The sequence below is a fragment of the Rhagoletis pomonella genome, unplaced genomic scaffold (genome assembly GCF_013731165.1).
Source record: "Rhagoletis pomonella isolate Grant_MI unplaced genomic scaffold, Rhpom_1.0 Rhpom_scaffold_00002, whole genome shotgun sequence".
NCBI classification, from domain to species: Eukaryota; Metazoa; Arthropoda; class Insecta; order Diptera; family Tephritidae; genus Rhagoletis; species Rhagoletis pomonella.
The window spans coordinates 22714519-22733712 of record NW_023458556.1 but is presented as its reverse complement, the minus strand read 5'-3'; the positions used below and the strand labels follow the sequence as shown (position 1 = coordinate 22733712).

Genomic DNA, 19194 nt, shown 5'->3' with positions numbered 1-19194 from the left:
AATATTGTTTTTGTTATTACGTTTGTTTTTGTTTTCATCTCTTTGAACAGCATTTCATCAAGGCTGACCGTGAAAGTACAGTGCTTATCATCACTATATGACAATATTGACAAGTTTCGACTCTTTAGCTTTTATTAACCGACTTCAAAAAAATTACGAGGTTATCAATTCGTCGGAATATTTATTATTTTTTTTATGTATGTAACCACATAACTTTGGACCACGCCAACCGATTTCGAAAATTCTTCTTGCATCGGAAAGGTAGTGCCTCAGAGGTGGTCCAATCGCGAAGACTTTTTATATGTTGCCATTAGTTATTACTTTGTTTTATCCTCATTCGACGCTAGGCACAGCTCTTTTGCTATTCTTACGAAGCTAGAAAATGCTTGGCGGGCGTAACTGGGTGTTGTCAGACCGACTATCGCATACGCTAGTAGCATTGTATTTTTGCGATATATGGTGCCGTAACGATTCAGATTTGCAGCGCTTATTAAGCTTTCCAGCATCAAATCGCCTGAAAGTGAATAGCCTTGTATAAAACCTCGTTTGGTCTCAAACGGCGGTCCTTCGCTTAGTATCGTCGGTAGGATTTTATATTCAATGCTAAGAAGGCTTATTCAGTGGTAAATGGCGCAAACAGGGACTCTCCCTTCTTTTGGACTGGTCAAAGTACACTTTGATACCAATCTTCAGGCATGTATTCAACCGAATCAATTATGCTTTAAAGCTTATACATGCGCCCTGCCAATTCTTTGCCGTCCGCGTTGAACAGCTCAGCCGTAAAATCGACTGTTCTAGGAGCTTTGTTGTTGGAAAAATAAAATCACATGTTTATGTATTGTATAGGTTTGTATGTATAATTTGAGTTTTGGTATTGCAATGTGCATCACACATTAGGTTCTTACACACCTACTTGCATATATCTGCAAACATAACGCAGAACATTCCGACATAAATAGTGTGAATACCTTGCGTCTACTTGCTCAACTCAAGTCACTCGGTCTATGCTTTCACATCCTTCGAATAATTCCCACACAAGCATTCCAACCTTATGTACATATGTATTCACCTATATACATATGTATATTTTACAGTTAAATAAACAGGTACAGGTATCTATATTTGTATGTCCACATACTGAGCAAATACAAAACGAGTTGTGTTTGTATTTTATGCCTGTTTGCCTTAACATTTTCGCTTTATGCCATAATAAATTTAGTGTAAACAAAATCGACAGGAGGGAATTTTAAATGAACTGAGAGAAATCGCATTTCAAGGAGCCACCACTAGGAAATACATATGTATGTGTATACATATATGGGCATACATATGCATGTTCACAAACAGCTAACTTGCAGACGATTTAGTAGACAGCTGTTATGTCGATTGCTCTTGCCCATTGCTTGCCTTAAAACATAAAGTCACATTTATATGTACATACATATGTATACTCGTACTTTGTATGAATATACAGTTGGAACTTAATGGACTTTTGTATATAGGTACACATGTATGTATGCATTCCTTAGGATGGTTCAATGTTTACTTCTTTAGCGGCGGTTGGTTGGTTGAAAGTTAATTGCCAAATGCAACAGAAATGATGCACACCGAAATGGTTGGGATGGAAATGGTTGCAACGGAAAGAAGTGCTCCTTAAATGTATGTATGCACACGGTATTAATTTAACAAAAACGTGTTAATACGATTTAGATTAAGACCAATACAAGAATGAAAGTAAAGGTGAGTACGCATACAGATGAAGACAAGCAAAGGTAAAAATAAAAACAAAAACAAAGTTGTGTAAAGATAAATTTACTTACTTATGTGAAGGCAAAGGTGAAGATGTATGTAGATGCAGAAAAGCATAAACATAAAAATAAAAATAAAGACAAATATGAGGAAAGAGAAGATGAGGAAACTAATAAAAGTAAAGATAAAGATAGAGGTAATTGTAAAACAAGGGATATATATACAACTCACCTAAACTGACCACACCTGATTTTACCACACCTAAATTTGCCACATCTTGACTCACCGCAACTGAACTCATCACACCCATTATCACCTAAACTCACCACACCTCCATTCACCTCACCTCAATTTGGGAACTATTTCCGGATTTGATAGATTTTCGGTATTATCGGGAGTAAATCGGAATTTTCAAGTAATTTCGTGATTTTCGGAACTAATTCTGGGTTCGATGCTTTATTGAACCCTCCTTTGTTAATTTAAAATTTAAATTTAATATTTCAGTATATCTCATAAAAAAATGCATTTCTGTTAAGTAAAATCACATAATTAGGTTTTTTTAAAAATAAAATAAACTAATTTTCTTGCATACTTGACGGTATTCGGCCAGCGGTCGATTTTTCGACCAGTTAATTTCGAAATTACGACTGACCAGATCTAATTTTGGTGCGTGCGTTTTTTTTTCTTGATTACCACCTCTTTTAAAAGAAAATTGGGATAAACTAGCGCAGAGCAAGCTTGTTTATTTATGTATTTATGTATAAAGGAAAAAATTGTATGATTAACATATTAAACGAAAGAGGTCTCCTGACATAGATAGGCACGTGCTGTTGACAACAACATTAATGGAAGGAGACATTTTTTTAAGCAAGGATGGAATTTTACGTATGCAACGCTAAATGGGGCGAAACCATCTACAACCAAAATTTTATTTTACTAATATTTATTTAACTATGCAAATTTTATGGCAGCGACTGGAGTGGGGGAATGTGAGGGATGAGCCAGCAGCAACGGCTAGAAGCGGTGGGAAAAATAGATATTTTTTTGGAAATAAAATTGAGGCTTATAGTAGCATTCAAATGCAAACGCTAATAGAGCCAACAACCTAAAATTCACAGGAATTTGTGTCACAACAAAAATCAACCCTTTTCTTTAGGCATTACTTTGATATTTATGTACATTTCATTTTTATTACCGCTTTGAAGCATTCCGCCTTTACAGCTAACACAAACAAAGATATGTATGTAGCAAATTTCAAGTTAGATTAATTTTGTAGTGATGCGCTTAAGCCGACAAGACAGTTGAATCTTTTATCTGCGATGCTTTGCACTTATGTGTCACATAGAATTTATCACCAACACTCTGTCGTCATTGATGTTGTCTGTGTCTGCGCAAGCCAGCAGCTTCTTCAATGCCATAATCGCCAGCATGACAGACAGATAAATGAGAAGATGCCAAAATATGAACAAAAACCGTGATCCCGAGATTTCGGGATATTTTTTCAGTAATCCCGGGATCCCGGGATTTATCCCGAGATTCACATTGAGTTATAGCTTTTATGAATATGAGTTAAAATTCAATATCTGAAAGCATTAAAACATACCATTAAATAAAAAAAAAAAATTTTGAAATTTACGATAAACTGATTGTAAAACTCACATATTTATTAAATCATACAAATGTAAAAGTTAAAAATTTTTAAAATTATATTTAAAAAACCATGTGATTGAGAAATGCATACATCACAAATAAATATGTTAATACCAGGTACTTTTGAAAGTAATGATTAATAAAATTAAACAAAAATATACAAAAACAATTTCTCTAAACATGTTTATCCTACTCCATAGAGAAATGGCGAATTTTTTGCCATTCTTTTTCAAGTAACTCGAAAGGCTCAGGCTGCAATTTAAAAGTACAGTGTCAAGTTTTTTTATTCATTACAGTCAAGACGGCATTTTACAAAAATCCTACTTCAAAATTCATAAACAAGTTCTTACTATCAATTTGATATTTTAAATTTTTCGGGATCTCGGGATTGACATCGCTAGTATGTTGATATGTATGCAAGTGCGTACAGCTGTGCTGCCTAGTCGTGTCCTTGTCCCATATTCGTCATTACAATTGCCACTTCAGTGATGCCATTCGTTTTCTGAACAACAGTCCTATCAAACTGACAGTTAGTTCCTTCGACAGCCAACGGCATCACCACTGCCATCGCCATCACTTAAGCCATAGTCATCATCAGCTTTCTTGCCTACATCGTCGCACAGTCATTCATGTCACTCAAAAGTGTTTGCTTTTGTTGCTGCTGTTGATGCCGCTTCTCTGTGACAGTGACAGTAACAGACCAACAACCATCAGCCATCAGCTACTCTGAAGAAGGCCACCAAGCATAAACTTGGCACATAGTCAGGAGTCCATGCACACATATTTATGTAAGTATGTACATAGCTCGCATGCTCACATATCGAATGTCAAGTGAGTGAGTTAAATTGTTAGAAGGTCGGTCTGTTGTTTGCTCTGTCGATCCTCTGAGCTCACATACTGCTAGGACATACATATTTATGTATGCATGTATGTACCAGTGATTTAAGCCCTTAAGATTCAGATAAAGTGCACCCTTTCTTGTATATGTATATGTATGTGTGGAAATATGTGCCATGCAGTGAAAACCTGTTCTTTTCGGTATACATTCCAGAAGGGCAACTTGCAGAGATCGACTAGTTCAGTAGCGAGTATCAGTTCGGCCAGTTCGATCAACTTTCGATTATGTGATTAGCGACATCTGTCTCCAAATTTTCAAAATCAAAACCAAAATGTGACTAATTGGTCTTTACACGAATATAGTTCCAGGCGTCCCATGCAAACTACCTATTTGAAATCCGAAAGCACAGGTTTATATCCGCTTCGAGGTTTCGAAGACTTTTCGAATCAAACGAAAGTTAATTAGGCTGGAAAAGCCCATTCCGATGCCATTGGCGGAAGCCATTTATTTCTTTCCTTTCTTTAATAATTGAACCACCAAGTGGGTGTTATATAGCACGAAATTTGTGAATATTTGGTGAGTTCAGGTCGACTAAACAATCTTAAAAGCACTTGATGAAGAATTGGTTACGCTTCTTGGCCACAAAAAGCGTTACTTGGTTATACCAAAGTTTTGCCATGCATGCCCATAAGGCGGTTAAGCCGAGGGAGAGCTATGAATCGCTGTACGATGTAAAGTTTACATCAACTTTAGCCAAATTTGACTGGTATTATGAGAGGTGAGTTCCACGGCCTACTTGCTGGGATTTACCTCCTCGATTATGTGTGCCTTTAGCCTGTATTAACAGGAGGTTACAGGTATCCCGGCATCTTGAGCGCAATTGGCTTCGGATATTTCCGTCGCTCTCCTTTTCAGCTTATCGACTATGCCTGTCCAGGACCCGTACAACATAGAAAAGGAATTTCAATGCAAACCGTTTCAATGTTCCGTTAGATTTGCCGTCCTGGAGGAACGGCCCTGGGTTAAGTCTGTGACACTTCCCAGCCGTTCCTCTCTATGGACTATTATGGAGAATTTATTATGTAAACAGAGTAGAGGAGTGGTATAACCTAATTGGGGTATTCGCTAGAGTTTCAAGGACCTTTGCATTCCCGAATCTGAGGTGTCGCCACGGCTGTATCGCATTTAACTAGGCTACACTACAGCCGGTCGGAAATTTGTTGGAATATTGAAAATTATTTCTGGAGATTTGGTGGATGTAGTGCGTACGGCTCCTTTGATGAGCCTGGAATCCGTCCTCTGTACTCGTTCCACTTTGGCTCTGGATGAAGTCTTGTTTAGCGCAAGCCACCATACGGTGACCCCGTAAAAGGGAACGGGTCTTATCACAGCTGTATACATGCATTTCGTTGAACAATTTTACTATGACTCTCATGGAGGAAGCCAAATATTTGCGTGATATTCTGGCCACAAAGCTTAATTGGCAGTGAAATATAAAGGAATGCAATCGCAAGCTATAACTGCACTATACACCTTAAAATCAGATGTAAGGAAGAATGGAGATTGCGGCCGCACATTCTTGACCCGATTTGCACATTGTCCTACGGCCCTATAGCCCTACAGCCTAATGGCCGTCACTGCATAAGCCTGCAATAAGCAACCAGGTTAGGGTTTAGAGTTTAGAGTTCGGCGTGCAGGATGACCACAGCGGTTCTTATGTAAGCGTTCTGCAAGTGAACTTGATTCGGCGCCCATTTAAACCTACGACTTCAAATTAGACCTGATGATGGAAGTGGGGCTGTCGGATTTCTACAGCGTTTTTCACGCTGAGCTAACATTAATCAACAAAGCTGTGAGATTGCTAATCCATTGTTCTCTCGACCTGCATGCAGTAGCTATCTGTTCTGATAATTAGAGCTGCAAATACATCGGTGTCAGTATCGATATGAGTATTTGTTTTTTTTTTTTGCCTAGAATTATCATAAATCAACGGAATTTGTTAGAGACTTCAAATTTGAATTCTACTATCTTAAAATTTAATGGTTTAAAAATCTGCATAACAATATTTTTTCAAGGAATTCTAATTAAAAAATTGGAATCTTAATAAAACTTTGCTGCCCTTTTCTAATTTTTGAAAAAAATTCGCAACTAAGATTTATATGGCTTTTGTTAGAGAAGTTTATTAAAAATTAATGAAAACGATTTTACAATGAGAAAACATTGCGAAAATGTAGAAAAAATTAACGATGTAGGTATATCGATGCATCGAGTTTTTTTACATATCGAAAGTATCGAGTATGGCGAACATCGATACTTTTGCAGCTCAACTGATAGCTATTTATTAAAGCGCTTAAATTCTGCTAACATACTCTAAATAAACTAACAATAAGGCACGTCACACATAAAAACTGATGCTGAGGAATAACTTTATCGAATAGGATAATAAACGGATAGCTGGTCTGAAGAACCCACTAGTCCAATTGTATGACACATGCCACCGAAAGTAGATTGGAGAAGCTCTAGTCCATTCTTCCGATGGGAGCAACGACTGCTTCCACATATTCCCAAAGGAAGAAGCGTGGTAACGCCCACTCTAAGAATTTCCTACGAATAAGCCTAAAGGATTTCGTACGCCAAACGTTTGACAGGCTCTCAGAACTAGATATCACTGGCAGGATTTCCAACTCATCGTTCTCTCAACTTCCCTACTATAGGGTAGTCAAAAATATTACTATAGCTTCCTTTACAAGTGTAGATCGCTGTTGCCACGATATAGAAGAAGCAGAGCAAATATTTTATTTTTAAAATTTAATTAAAAACTTGTGATTTACGACACCAGTATTTCTACTTAATGCATAGACGCAAAATTGACAGTTTCTACTACGGAAAGAGATACATAGAAGATTGGTTTGAGTTAGAAAGCAAACTGGTTGCATGCTAGATCACAATTAGTAACTTTCCTTACTGGGTCTGAGCACAATTTCACATACACTAACTGACCCCTTAAATGGCAATAAGTCGTTTCCTTCTCGCCTTTTGTGGTGCTTCGTTGGCCTCGATTAATGCGATTAATGCGATTTATTAAGTATACATAGTTGTTGAATTATGTACGTATGTAAGTTGAGTTTAAATTTAATGCTCGTAATTATGCATGGAAATATATTCAGGACTTTAATGGTTTCAAATTGGCCACAATCGTTTAGAAAAAGACGGATCAATAATTTAATTGGGGTTTGCTGCACTTTTAATATGTGGATAATTATGTTCATATGCATATCTGGGTGTAGCTAATGGGTTGGGGAAAATTATTTAAATGGCTCTCATAAATGAAGTCTTAGTAAGTACGTATTATATGTAACTATGTATGTATGTAAATAGCTTAGAGAATCTGTCTGTTTAATACATGTATTTGTTTATAATATTGGCTTATACAGTAATTCAAACAAATGACCATGTGTTGATTTTTTTAAATGTTCATAATATTTTTCGAGCGTTTTTTTTTTGTAATTTTTCTACAAAAATACTGTCCAAGCTTTAACCGAAACCATATAAATGACAGTTTCAAACTTTATACAAAATTGAGGAAAACTCAACAAATTCTCATCAAAATTTCAACTTTTTTATATGAGTCTTGAGAATATTTTTGGGTACGCAGTTTTATAGCACATAAAATTTTAGCAGAAAGAAGTGCAAGTTTCAAACAGCCAAAAAATCGCGTTAATTTTTGTGAATTTTTTTTGGAGACCACTCTTTCGGTTGAATAAATTAATGATATTTACAAGGAACTAATCAATTGAAAGGATTAAAAGGAGGAATAAAAGATTGCCCGCCTATGAATCTACTTACACAAAATTTAGAAATCAAAATCAATTTGCTCTATTTTATGAAAGCTTGGATGGTCTGTGAGAGGTGAAAACCCCAAAATTTATTTTTTGGATAATTCCTTTGGAAAACTAAAGCACTTTTACAAGCTTTTAACATAAATAAAACTAAAATTCGCGATCGTAATTCTTGAACGAAACTGTGGTGGAATGTAAAAAACAGGGATAGTCAAAAAATTTAGCAAATATTTGAAAAGCGTTATAACAATAATAAAAAAAAAATAGGTAATTTTTAAGCAAAAAACAAAACCGACTAGAATTCTCATATAAAAACTTAAGATTATCATTACCAGGGAACGGATTTTATGGAAATTGCCTTTTTTTCTGCTAAAGAGATAGAGTATATTCGATTAAGAATGTCCACGATTTAGATTTCCCTGATTCCATATATACACATTTGATGTTGCCTTTTTTAAGATATTTGCCTTTTTTTGCCTTTTTTAAGATATTTGCCTTTTTTTGCCTTTCTACATTTAAAAAAGTGATTATAGCATTTACAATTTTTTTTTAAGATTAAAATATATATACATGCCCATGCGGCTTATATAAGCACAGGGACCTCTTGCCAAATTGGTGTTGAAAAAATTCAAAGCCGTTTTCTCAGCTAACGTAGGCTTGAAGACAATAAGGAGTGTGGGTAAAATTGTAAAGGGCGAGGAAAATGCCCTTATTGCTGATAATATGAACGTTTCAAACGTTCCATATTTAAATTGGGCTCCACTTGTATCAATTTACGTCGAGCGCACATTTAGTACATTCAAGGCTTTTCTTCGCGAAAATCGAATGAAAATGCTGCCAGAAAACTTCAAAATGCATCTTATGGTTCAATGTTACTACAACTATACAGATTAAAGTTTTATGAGTTAGAAACTCGAAAGGATAAAATAGTCAAAGATTCAAAGTACAAATTTTTCATATAATGAAACTAGTTCATAGTTTTTCTCATTTTACTTGTAATATAAGCATTTCTAAAATAAATTTATTTTTGGTTGTTCTTCGTATTTTCTGTCTTTTTTTAGTGCCTTATTTTGCTTTTTTTGCAATACCTTTTTTTTGCCTTTTCCTGCCTTTTTCGCTATTTTGTTTTGCCTTTTTTGCAACACCTAGTGCCTTTTCCTGCCTTTTTCGCTATTTTATTTTGCCTTTTCCAGCCTATTTCGTTACTTTATTTTGCCTTTTTTATAGGTTTTTAGGTCCTAAAAATCCGTTCCCTGATCATTACTTTCTTCATGATCCAATGATCGGATTTAAACTAAATTAGTATGGAACCACCTGTGAGGTAACACCTTTTCTTTAAGAAAGAATTATAGAAATCGGTTAACGTGGTCCAAAGTTATGCGGTAACATACATAAAAAAAATAAAATAAAAAAAATATATTCCAAAGAACTGATAACCTTCTCCTTTTTGTGAAGTCGGTCAAAAATAAAATTGTCAATGCTTCCATCACTCTTTACGTCCATTTGACTTAACCCTTGGTACTTTGCTCCATCTATTTTAAATAAGAATAAATTGCAATGACACGAGTCAGCAAGTCAGTAATGAAATAAAATAATTGAGATAGAAATACGCATTACAGCGCTGGCCAGAGGCAAGACGCGTAGGCTAACGAATGCGGCGCCTTTAATGTAGGAAGGGTTATATGGCTGCGACTGCTGGCCGATCGCGTACTACTTTATTTACTAAACTGACACTGCGTACGTGCATGTCTTGTTAACTGGCCATTGTCTGTTGGCCTTTAGCAGTCCATCGTTCACAACCGACTACACATTCCTTGCCCTCCTCTCTTGCTGTAAAATGAACAGTAGAGAGTAGCGCATTTCAAGTGAAACAATTAAGTTAACAACGTGTGGTTGCCGAACGCGCAGCTGACAAGCGACAGACGAAGACCCAAGACTGAAAGGGATTGAAAAGAGTGCTAAGGAGAAAGGCGGCAGGCAAAGGAATGGCGGTTGTCGGCGGGATAGCTGACGGCTGTTGGATCGCGCGGTCAGCGCAACAGACATGGACAGCTGCTGTCCATATCTGCTCGACACACATACTACAATGTTGACCGCGAAAAAAAATGAGCGAAAAATAAGCCAAATAAACTAAATTGAAATGTTAAAGGCAGTTGACAGCTGGTTGCGGAGCAACATGATGCTAGCAACGAGAAAACAGAAAATTTATTTAAATGACATTTATTTAAGTGAGGTATATAGTTCAGTTTGGTATCCAGACCTGTATTATCTGAGAGGAAAGCAGATTAAATGCATAGGAGGAGTTTTTCGTTTACCGTCAAATATTTTCGGAAACCTGATATGTGACTTGAAAAAAGGGGCACTTCTATTTAGATTTAAAAGTGCTACGAAGGCCGATATTACGTAGCCCAATTGGTTGGTTAAAGGGGAAAAAATAACTATAAATAAATACATTTAACGGCTCAAAAACAACTCGTCGACTATCCATTTTCTATTTTTAGACAAGTTGTTTTCTTTCAGTGAACTTGTTTTTTTAATATTTTTTTAATTTTTATGCCTATTGACAAATTTCCAATCGAGCTAATAACAATAATTTTATGGTGGAAACTGTCACTATTCGAAGAATTTCGGCTAGTCGATTTTAGATTACTCGATAGTGAGCAGTTAGTCGAATGTGAGCGGTTAATCGAATTCGAGCGGTTAATCGAATAATTGTTATTCGACTATTCACCGACAAGAAAACTTACTAATCGACTGAGCTCTAATCTTGAATCTCCTCTCATGGAATTAATAAGACTTTATCTAGAGAGAAAAACAATTTTCCCGGATATGGGGGGGGGCACGTTTCCTTATCAAGATTTGCAATTAGGGCTATATGAGGAGTGCATGTATTCTTTCTTTCTGTCTCCGAGTACCGGCTAACTGATCAAGTCTTGTATTGACGACATTGCACTCAACAGCATTATGAATCATTTCCAGACCGTAGGCGAAGTTTAAAAAAACATTATTGTCAAAAAAAAGAATTTGTTTTGCTTTTTGTTATTTATAGCCTTATAATGCTGGATTTCCACTAGGCATTAAATGGCTAAAATTGTACTGACAAACTTGGGCACTAAAAAATAATCGTGTCATTACGTTCAGAAAATAGTCATTAAGTTTATTCCCCCGTGGCATTTTTTAAATGGCAAACATTTTTTGTCATTTTAGTGTCTATTGGAAATTCGGTATAACAATTCTATTGAGCTTGAGGTTGTTTCCAATGAAAAATGCTGTGGAAAAACAACAACAATTTATACATCGTAGAAGTTATATGTAGGTGCTATTTCGATGATCACCTCATCTGCTCACTAGATTTCTTCAACGAGTTCACTGGGACATCAACTAGTAACGCTGGCGTTGTTTTGCTCTGAAATATAACTGTCAATAACTTGGACAAAGGATTCTGGCATAAGGATTCTGAGTACTTTAAAATGGCATAATTTTCTCAAAAAATCTATGACCTGGCGAAATTTTCTTGATACACTTCACGTGCCATTGCAGAAAGTTATTTCCAGTATGTTTTCATGTGCAGAAAAAGTAAAAATGTAACTGAATAAAAAGCAATTTGTTGACGAAGATAAAACCCATATCAAGCTATTAAAATTGACAGCTTAAAATTCAGCAAAAAAAACCCAAAGCATGCAAAAAGCATGATGAGCTCGGCTTAAGCCGCCTTTCCACACTACAAGTAAAGAGAAAGTCACAAACAAAACTATTTGCAAATCAGCTTTCAATGTATGTATCTGTAAGCTAAATACTCCGATGACCATATCCAGAGTGCGATAGTCGTATGAAGTTAAAACGTGTTTTTAAAAGTTCTACTGAACCAACATTTTTAAAGAGGGAAATAAACAAATGCGTATATAGTACATATGTACTCACATATTTAAGCTTAAATACAACTTTTATATCTACTCATAAAACAATAGATACAATGGCCAGCAAAATGCAGATTCCTTCAATTCAAAAGAATATGATTGATCTGAAGGAATTTGCAAGATATTTGGTATTCCAAAAGATATGTAGTATGTCTGCTCGATTGACTGATTGTATGGCATTCAACCAAAGCGAGCGTGGCGTATGAGTGATGTGCTTATGCACACATATACACACGTATGTATGTATGTATAACATGTAGTGTAGAATTTAAACCAGAAGGCAACCAAAGTTTTTTTTAAATGATTTTGAGTTTTTTGCTCGTTTGCGGACTAAATGCTGTGAGCGTTATACATACATACATATGTACACACACATCTATCTATTCCTAGTATTGATGCATACAACTTTTATTGATTGCACTTGTTCAGCAGAAAGGAAAATTCATTCGAAGAAATACGTATTATTGTATTTGTGGACCTCATATCAAGCGATTGCTTAAAATTCAGATTGAATGTTTTGCATATTGAAGGGTGGCAACAATCTTAGCAAGCGAATTTAGTTAAAGGAAAATATTTTTTATTTCCATTTTTATACGTTTTTGAAATTTTTGTAAGAAATTAGTAAGTTTTTGTTAGAACAATAATTGTCTAATTAAAAAATACTTAGTCATGAAAGACGAACTTTTCCTCATAAATATATGAACATAAGTTTCGGTAAAGATATCGGTTAAGGGAGAATCACATATGTATGTATATGTTTGTTTATCCTTCTAATCGGACAGATATTTGTATTAAAATCTTGAATTTTGAATGACTACGGTCCATGGTTTCCGTAAATATCTCTAGTCCCGGCACCTCTGCTACGGTAATTTCGTATTGATTAGAAAGCGAGGCCAGCTCTACACACACACAGCTACTAGCATTCCATATTTGACCTATCCGTAAATACAGTTAAGCGCTGCATAAACTGGACCTTTCCTTGAGTCCAGCCACTGCGAAAATATTCACCGCTGCTTTTAATTTTGTAATTCGAAAACTATTCAAGATTGATTAATGAAATTTTGCACATGGCACGTTATAAGATTGGTGAAGCTTTTTTACAAAAAATTGGTCATTTAGAGGTATTGTCACGCCACCCTATTATATAACTGTAATTTTTAAAATCGCAGAAGCTGAAATATTTAACTAACAACAAAAGCTTAAATACACAAAATTGATATTTAGAATTTCCTTATAACAAGGAATTATAAACTGACTCAAATGGACTTAAAAATATATTTTTTTTTTAATTATGGGCGTGGCAAATATCAATAAAAACGTCAAGTTGGATCAAAAAAATTCCGTTATAAGTACCATTGGAAAGGTAATAAATCAAGCCTTCTCTGTTCCAAAGCGAAAATTAAAAAATGTGTCTCGGTCGAGATCAAATGCAAATAATTACTTAAAGGAAATAATATTCCTAGTTGGCGTGAAAAAGAAAGCACTTTCCAGCAGCGAGAGTTGTGTTGTTTAGAGTCTAAGAGGAGTGGCAAATAAACTGAGATACAAACTTTATCGAATAATCGCGGATAACGAGTTTGCGGGTCTAATGAAATTAACAAATTGTTAAAATTAAATTTAAGTTGACATCGCTTTACTTTAATATGAAATACTCAGTCCTGGTTTACTAAATTCCCAAAAATATATATTAATTAAAAATAGCACATCTGAAAAAATAAGACCCAGATAGTATTTTAGCAATTGGTGCATAAATAACATAACACCAACAACTTCAGTTTCAAATATAAAAGTTTAAATATTATTGCGCTTGATAATCTTTCAAATCAAATCCCGTCTCGCTCCACACTTTGATTTCAATTTTGTAGTTGTTATTGCTTCGTCTTTATCAGGCATTTCTAAAAACATTTTTGACGTTGTTTTGAAATTTGGCGATATAAAATAATTTAATTAATATTTTCTAGAATATGGAAATAAAACGCTGTGCGCCCTAGCAAAGAATAAAAGTTTAGGGCCTGATTGCACCAATCAATTTTAAATTTATCAGCCTTTTAATATATAAAATGACAAAAAATTTTTTTTTTTTTTTTTTTTTTTTATTGGTGAAACTGTGGATCAGTATTTGTTTGTAAGATTTAATAAGTAATTTTTAGTTCCTCCAAGTGAGATGCAATAAATAAAATTGAAGAAATATATGCTTCGTAATACTGGTTGGCAAACTTTATTTTGAAGTCTTCATAGTTCCTCCTGCGTTACAATTCAAAAATCGAGAAACAAACCTACGTGTTTTAATAAATTTAACTACACAAATACATATGTATATGTATTACAGACCTTGCACGAGCAAAGTAAACTAACCCTTTTTTGCTTAAAGTTGTACGCCTACTTAGAATGAGTAGTCTATATTAATTACGATAGCTATGCAGTTTCCCTTAAGCTTAGCAATTAGTTAATTATTTCATGCTAGACGCCAACTTGTGCGCCGCTACTTAAACAATAAATTTCGATACTTAGATTACGAGTATTTACCACCAATTTACCGCAAACTGACGCATAATAAAATTTGCCATAATTACTTTACTTTACTTATCAATAACTTTGTATGTAGGTATAAGTATCACTTAAACAATAGCTACTTAGCGTGATGCCAACAGCAGCACGTGGATTCATCTGCCGACCGGATGCCAACGACGCCGCCGACCACGCGTACCACGCGTTCTATACTGCCACAGCAAGAGTAGCTGCTCCGAAATGGTGCGCAAGATTTTCAGTTCAATTGTAGTCGCAGCGATGAGCAATGTTACATTGACGCTCAGCGCCATCGACGAGGCTGACGAGCCGAGATTGCCCTTCGTCAGCTGATCATGACAACGGCCGATCGAGTCAATGTCAAGTTCGGCCATGGCGCGACCATTCACATCCAATGGCGAAATGCAATAGTTCTTCTGCAGAAATTCGCTTAGATTATGCGCACCCTCGACCAGTGGACCATCGAGCAGCGTGTGTATGTGGCAGCCGCAGGGAAAGTGATTATTCACCAACTCTAATTGTGCAACGCCATCGATGATAATCGAATTGGGATCGGGTGTTTCCAGCACATGATTGCCAAGGAATTTGAGCAGCTTAATATCCGCTGTGTAGGTGAAGTTGAGCTCCTCAATCTGATCGATTTTGTTGTTGAGTATTTGCAATTTGTCGACTTGCGCCAGTCCTGTGAAAGCATCCGCGCATATAATGCCCAAATCGGACTCCTGCAGCGTAAGCAACAGCACATTCGTCAGACCGCGGAAGGTGTACGGCGCTAGCTCCTTCAAATCCATATAGGCAAGCTTTAGTAGTCCCACTGTATCCATGCCCAAGAAGGCATCCGGCTCAATGGTACGTATGCCCGATGGCAATATCAGGTGACCGACATTGGTTAGGCTTGAGAAGGCCGAGCTGTCGATGCGTATGAGTGGATTGTTCGTGAGTAAAATTAGCTTGACATTCGAAGTGCCCGCGAAAGCGTTGGCCTCGATGGTTGCAATTTGATTGTGACTCAGCAAGATGGTGGAGAGATTCTGCAGACCGGCGAAGGCGAATTGGGCAACCGTCTGCAATGGCGTATACTGGATGGAAAGCTCCTTGAGACGCGGCAGTCCGCGGAAGGCAAACTGTTTGACGCGTGTGATATTATTGCCGTCCAGCGAAAGCTTTTTGAGCGCGCGCAAGCCGGCAAACGAATCCGGTTTTATGACTGGGAAATTGTTTTTCGTTAATGCGAGATTCTCGACGGTCGAGGGTAATTGCCGCAATGGAATCTGCTCCAGGCCGCCAGTGTTACATAGCACCTGCGGGAGTAGAGAGAGAAAGAGAAAGAGAGATGTGGCATTACAGTGGCTAGCACAAATACGAACAGCAACATAAAAAAAATAAAGAACACCAAAACAAATAGAAAAGAAAAACAGGAGAAAAAACTTCTGACTGCACCCTGGGGAGTAGCGCATTCATTGCTTTCGGCAAGCTAAGGTGTGAACTGCCGCGGCAGTCGAGCGAACGCGATTATGGCTTTTTCGTGCGTAGCATCACTCCCAGCCACAGACGCGGTTTGTACCTCGATATACCTCCCGGCGCTTAATTTTCTGATTGTCTACTTGTCGGTGCGTCTGCCTATCAGGCTTCTATTCGTGTTTATGTTTTTGTTTACGCAATTCCTATTTCTCTCCTCGCTGCTTTGTTTTTATTTCGCTTCTTGCCTCATTTTGCATTACACGCTTTAGTGGCACTTTATGGCGCCAAATGTGTTCGTGGGTAAATTGAATATGCGCCATTATTGCTGCAAATTAAATTAAATCGACCCGCATCGCTTGCTCCGCTGCCTTAGCTCAGCTTTAGGCGGAAAATAATTTTTACTTGACGAACCTCTCTGCCTGTACCCAGTTGCAAGTACGTAGCTCGCAAGCACACACATATGCACAAATGTCTGTTTGTACCTCTGTTGAAGTGCGTCTGCCTGCCTCAAACGGCGGCGAGTCGAGCTATGTGGCGTGGAGCAGCAGTCAGCCAACTAACTGGTCGTGGAAGTGCCAAATCATGAGCGCCATTAAATACGCGTGATTTCTGACTGATTTCCTTTTCAACTTATTCAAATGAAATTGAATTAAATTAGACACGCATGCCAGCGACTGGGCGGGGAGATGGAGGCGAGCGATGTTAGCAGTACTTGACTTATCGCATTGCGGGTTTCGAATGAATATTAAGCGAACTTTTATTGCTGATTTACATTTGATTTTACTGTTAATTTTGATGAACTTATGTTTAAATTAATACAAAAGTGAAAGACAGCTTGCAAAAAAAGTTTTGTTTAGTTGTGGTGATAGTCGTTGGAGCTACTGGAAGATGAATTTTAAGTTCCATTATGAATAATTCTACTAATGTGTGCTTTTAAGTTATAGGTCGATATACGAGTAGAGAACTAAATTCGCTAGTAGTTTATTTCCTTACCGGTATAATGCCAGTTATTTCGCTCAAATGAAGGCTAGTTACTCTGAGAAGCTTTATATCCTTTTTATAAAATGCTAACGCAATGACTTAACAACCATATAGACTTTGGGAGTTAAAGTTCTTTGCTTCGACCACAAATTCTTCGAGTCATCTCTATTAACCTTATAAGAGTCACACCCAGAAGGAGTCGTCCTTGCTTATACTAAATATGGTTATTTTAGCGGAGTCAGCCTGACTGTAATAAGTCCTGCGCAGAAAACTGATGCCTATATCCCAGCTACAATACTTTCCACCGTACTCGTGGGAATACCAAACCAACGAAAGAGAATAACATTTCGAATAAAAAGCCAGGTGGAGCTGCACAGCTTTAATAAAAACTAATTTTAGTATTTCACGGAATGTGAGCAAAAGCTGCGATCGGCTGAGTGGAGATAGACGAAAACGCCTCAAACGCTACATGAAAAAGTGCCGTGCAACAAGCGTGAGGATCGACTAAACCGTCTTAGAGGGAGAAACAGGGCGGAGTCCCGATGAAATTTCTCATACCAAGCAACGGGTAAGCAGGAAACCTCCAGCTGGGACTGAAACTGTGCCCTCGGCTGAGGTTACATCGTGTAACCATTATCCTTCAAGAGTGCACTGCACAAGGTTCAGCTGGCTATAGCTTCCGAAAGTTACTTAGCTACTTTTTGGCTGACGGATGAAACGTTCAAAACTCCATCCATACAGCGCTCAGTAAGAATCCGAATGGCATTGTAAAGTCTTTCTTTGAATAGCTAGAGTTCCAAATTTTGCCACCTGGAATCCCCATTCCAGATGAGGATGGCGGGACATATAAAGATATCCAAACGCACTATCTTTGTCGACTTTTTAACGGTTTTTTTTTTTGTTTTGGAGCTAGGCAGCTCTTTAAACGATAAGATGTTTTCGCTTAACGTTCATTATCCTGACTCCCAGGCTGTCATATATGGATGCGCAGGAGTAGAAACAGTATTCGTCAAAGGCAAAGAACCACAAGCAGCCAGTTAAGCTGTTCAAAGCAATTCACCATCATCTCCATGAGCTCAGTCGTTAATATACAGTAGCTTGAGACTGAAGCTGAGCAGTTTCACTTAAATTTTGCATTAGCTTTCAATAGAAGTTGTTTCAACAAATCAAGCTTGATGTTTCTTGGTGGAACAGGAAGTTTGGCTAAAAGATATGCGAGGTTAGATAACTATTCAATAGGCCAAAGACTATGGGTGAATGGCGGAAACTTGAACCTTGGTTCAGCCACCGATTTAGCATAATATCCTTCATCCTAAATGGCATGCAGAAAATCTTGGAGGCACACTTCAGAGAAGTCATCCACAGTGCATTGAATCTGCCATTCATAGTCCACTAGAAATCATGAACAACTACGTACACAAAATATTTAATAGGCATCTACGTTCAATAAAACTCCTTAATTTAAGCAGAGATAAGGTTTGAACTTTCACGGGTTATTCCAGGGTACACTGTTCCCTTTCGGTCCTATCTCTTTTGTGTGCTGCAAAAAAATGCAAACAAAATTCTAGTGATTTTGTTATAAAACTGAGAGCTACCGATATTTTGGGTGCCTCTTGATTTTACTTTGTTAAAGTGCAGTAGAAACACAAAAGTGTCCAGTCAACTAAAATTAAATTTTACTACTAACACAGCCAGTTATGTATGTCCGTTACACTTTTTTGCAGCATCTTAAATTTTACACTTCAGTGCCATTTTTCTAACAATTTTATGATAACAATAATTGCAAAAATCATGTCGTGTCGTCATTGTTAAAAATAAAGTAGCTGCCACAATGAAAATGCAAAAGAAAAAAAACAACAGATATAAATTAGGCAGCCGACTGTGAGCTAAAGCTGCGCACTACACAGTTCCCAAACCTAATCGGAATCAGCATTGAAGTTTAGCACAGCAGCATACTTTGGCTTCCCTGCGGGGAATTGATTATGTAAGTATATAATAGAATATCGCAAAGGGCTGGAAGCGAGGGAAAAATGTGCGATAGTTTTGGGATGAGAAATGCGCATTTCATTTTTTTTGTGGAGTACAAGCAGAACAATCAATGGCAGCAGTCGCACTAAGCGAGTGGGATGATCTGAATTTCATTGCATACACAAATCACTAATCTGGAATAATGAAATTGCTTCAATTTACCAGCAATTCGTAAGTGAACGCATTGAGTTCGCGCTGGAATCGC

At 37.0% G+C, this 19194-nt stretch overlaps 2 protein-coding genes across 4 annotated transcripts in view; one reads left to right on the top strand and one right to left on the bottom strand.

The window, feature by feature from the left end:
- LOC118733298 overlaps window positions 1–19194 on the top strand; it is a 261413-nt gene that overhangs the window by 45268 nt on the left and 196951 nt on the right. The gene's annotated exons all lie outside the window — the stretch shown is intronic.
- Window positions 14184–19194, bottom strand: part of LOC118733297 (insulin-like growth factor-binding protein complex acid labile subunit) — a 128366-nt gene continuing 123355 nt past the window's right edge. Inside the window, exon 3 of the mRNA XM_036462644.1 lies at window positions 14184–15820. Within this exon, the coding sequence (XP_036318537.1) occupies window positions 14657–15820 (1164 nt within the window). The 3' untranslated portion in view covers window positions 14184–14656. The remainder of the gene's footprint in view (window positions 15821–19194) is intronic.